Source organism: Myiozetetes cayanensis, unplaced genomic scaffold (assembly GCF_022539395.1).
Source record: "Myiozetetes cayanensis isolate MyiCay16 unplaced genomic scaffold, myiCay2020 scf756, whole genome shotgun sequence".
Classification (NCBI taxonomy): domain Eukaryota; kingdom Metazoa; phylum Chordata; class Aves; order Passeriformes; family Tyrannidae; genus Myiozetetes; species Myiozetetes cayanensis.
Genome location: NW_026088027.1, coordinates 4,221 through 6,303, shown reverse-complemented (window position 1 = coordinate 6,303; position 2,083 = coordinate 4,221). Strand labels below are relative to the sequence as shown.

The 2,083-nt window shown below is 50.8% G+C and overlaps 1 protein-coding gene across 1 annotated transcript; it reads left to right on the top strand.

Annotated features, from left to right (window-relative positions):
- The first annotated feature begins 213 nt into the window (after nt 1-213).
- LOC126652300 (olfactory receptor 14J1-like) lies at nt 214-1,348 on the top strand. The gene has a single exon (XM_050339002.1). The coding sequence runs from the start codon at nt 277-279 to the stop codon at nt 1,255-1,257; it is 981 nt and encodes a 326-aa protein (XP_050194959.1). The 5' UTR covers nt 214-276; the 3' UTR covers nt 1,258-1,348.
- Nucleotides 1,349-2,083: the final 735 nt, after the last annotated feature.

Below are 2,083 nucleotides of genomic sequence, written 5' to 3'. Positions count from 1 at the left end.
GAGCTCCCTCAGGGCTGGGCAGGGGCTGTGGGGGGAAAGAGCAAAGGACCTGCTCTGTTCTCCCTGAGTGCATCTGAAGTGCTGAGGGGTTCTGACATCCAGGAACACTCCTGGAGAGATGAGGGAATTTGAGAAAAAAAACCAAAACCAAACAGATGGGGGAGTGTGGCAGGGAGGGGGTATTGGGAAATGGCTTTGATTTTTCTGAGGAAGTTCTTTGCTAACATATCACTGATATTTCCTCCTTGCACAGTGCCCCACACCAAGAGGCAGCAAATGCCCAACAGCAGCTCCATGGCCCAGTTCCTGCTGCTGGCATTCTCAGACAGGCGGGAGCTGCAGCTGCTGCACTTCTGGCTCTTCCTGGGCATCTCCCTGGCTGCCCTCCTGGGCAACGGCCTCATCCTCAGCGCCGTAGCCTGCGACCAGCACCTGCACACCCCCAGGGACTTCTTCCTGCTGCACCTCTCCCTCACAGACCTGGGCTGCATCTGCACCACTGTGCCCAAAGCAATGCACAACTCCCTGTGGGACACCACAACCATCTCTTACACAGGATGTGCTGCTCAGCTATTTTTCTTTCTGTTCTTCCTTACAGCAGAGTATTTCCTCCTCACCATCATGTGCTACGACCGCTACGTTGCCATCTGCAAACCCCTGCACTACGGGACCCTCCTGGGCAGCAGAGCTTGTGCCCACATGGCAGCAGCTGCCTGGGCCACTGGATTTCTCACTGCTCTGCTGCACACAGCCAATACATTTTCCCTGCCCCTGTGCCAGGGCAATGCCCTGGGCCAGTTCTTCTGTGAAATCCCACACATCCTCAAGCTCTCCTGCTCACACTCAGGCTACCTCAGGGAAATTGGGCTCATTGTGGTTAGTGTGTGTTTCTTGTTTGTCTGTTTCATTTTCATAGTTTTCTCCTATGTGCAGATCTTCAGGGCTGTGCTGAGGATCCCCTCTGAACAGGGACAGCACAAAGCCTTTTCCACGTGCCTCCCTCACCTGGCTGTGGTCTCCCTCTTTATCAGCACCATCATTTTTGCCTACCTGAAGCCCCCCTTTATCTCCTCCCCTTGCCTGGATCTGGCCCTGTCAGTTCTGTACTTGGTGGCGCCTCCAGCACTGAACCCCCTCATCTACAGCCTGAGGAACCAGGAGCTCAAGGACGCCATAAGGAAAATGATGCCTGGATTTAGAGGCAATAAAAAAATGCATCTTTTCTTTGGGAAACATTCAGAATGTAAATCATTATAATCTAAGCCTTTTTTCTTTATTATTGTTTTCATTTTCTTTTAACTTTTTTAATATTTTCCACCAGTCAATTGCATTACTCAAAGCATTTCTACATCAGTGTCTTCCATTGTTCTTTAACTCAAGGACTTTCAAAAAGCTTTTCTCTGTACATTTGAATGAAATAAAGTTCTCTGCCTTGATTTCTGTGTTGAAGATGCTTCTTCAGCCCTTCTTTGCAGTTGCAGGGGCAGTGCCTGTGTGCAGAGCTGGAGGGAAGAGACTCCCAGCACAACAGCACAGCCAGGGACAATGGCCCTTGTTCCGTCCACATCTCGGCTTTGGGAAAGGTTGGGGATGGTTGGGAAAGGTGTTAACAGGGTGGTTTTGCCTGAGGTGTTAAACATGGACCATCTTCACAATCCCCAAGAGAAGAGGTGCCAGAAAGCTGCCCTGCAGGTTGTATTTGGAGGAATAGGAAAGGAGACCGAGGGTAAGGGGTTTCTTTCCTGGAGGGCAGGGTTGTCGTTCACTCTCAGGAGCCCTGCTCTGGAATTGTCAGTCCGACTCCCAAATTTGAATCTGGACAAAGATTCCTGCCAGACAAACAGTCCCAGGACAGAAAGCTCTTGCTGCCCATGGAGTGCCCAGGGTGTCCCACCAACTGCACCTAACACCCAAAGGTTACAGGATTCTTTCCTGGGGGAAAGGGCTGTCTCTCTCTTTTCGGAGACCTTCACTTAAACCGTCAGTCCGACTCCCAACACTGAATATGTTTGTCTAGGAAGATGAAGATTCCTGCCAGACAAAAGGTGCCAGGGCAGAAAGTTCTTGCAATCCATGCAGTGCC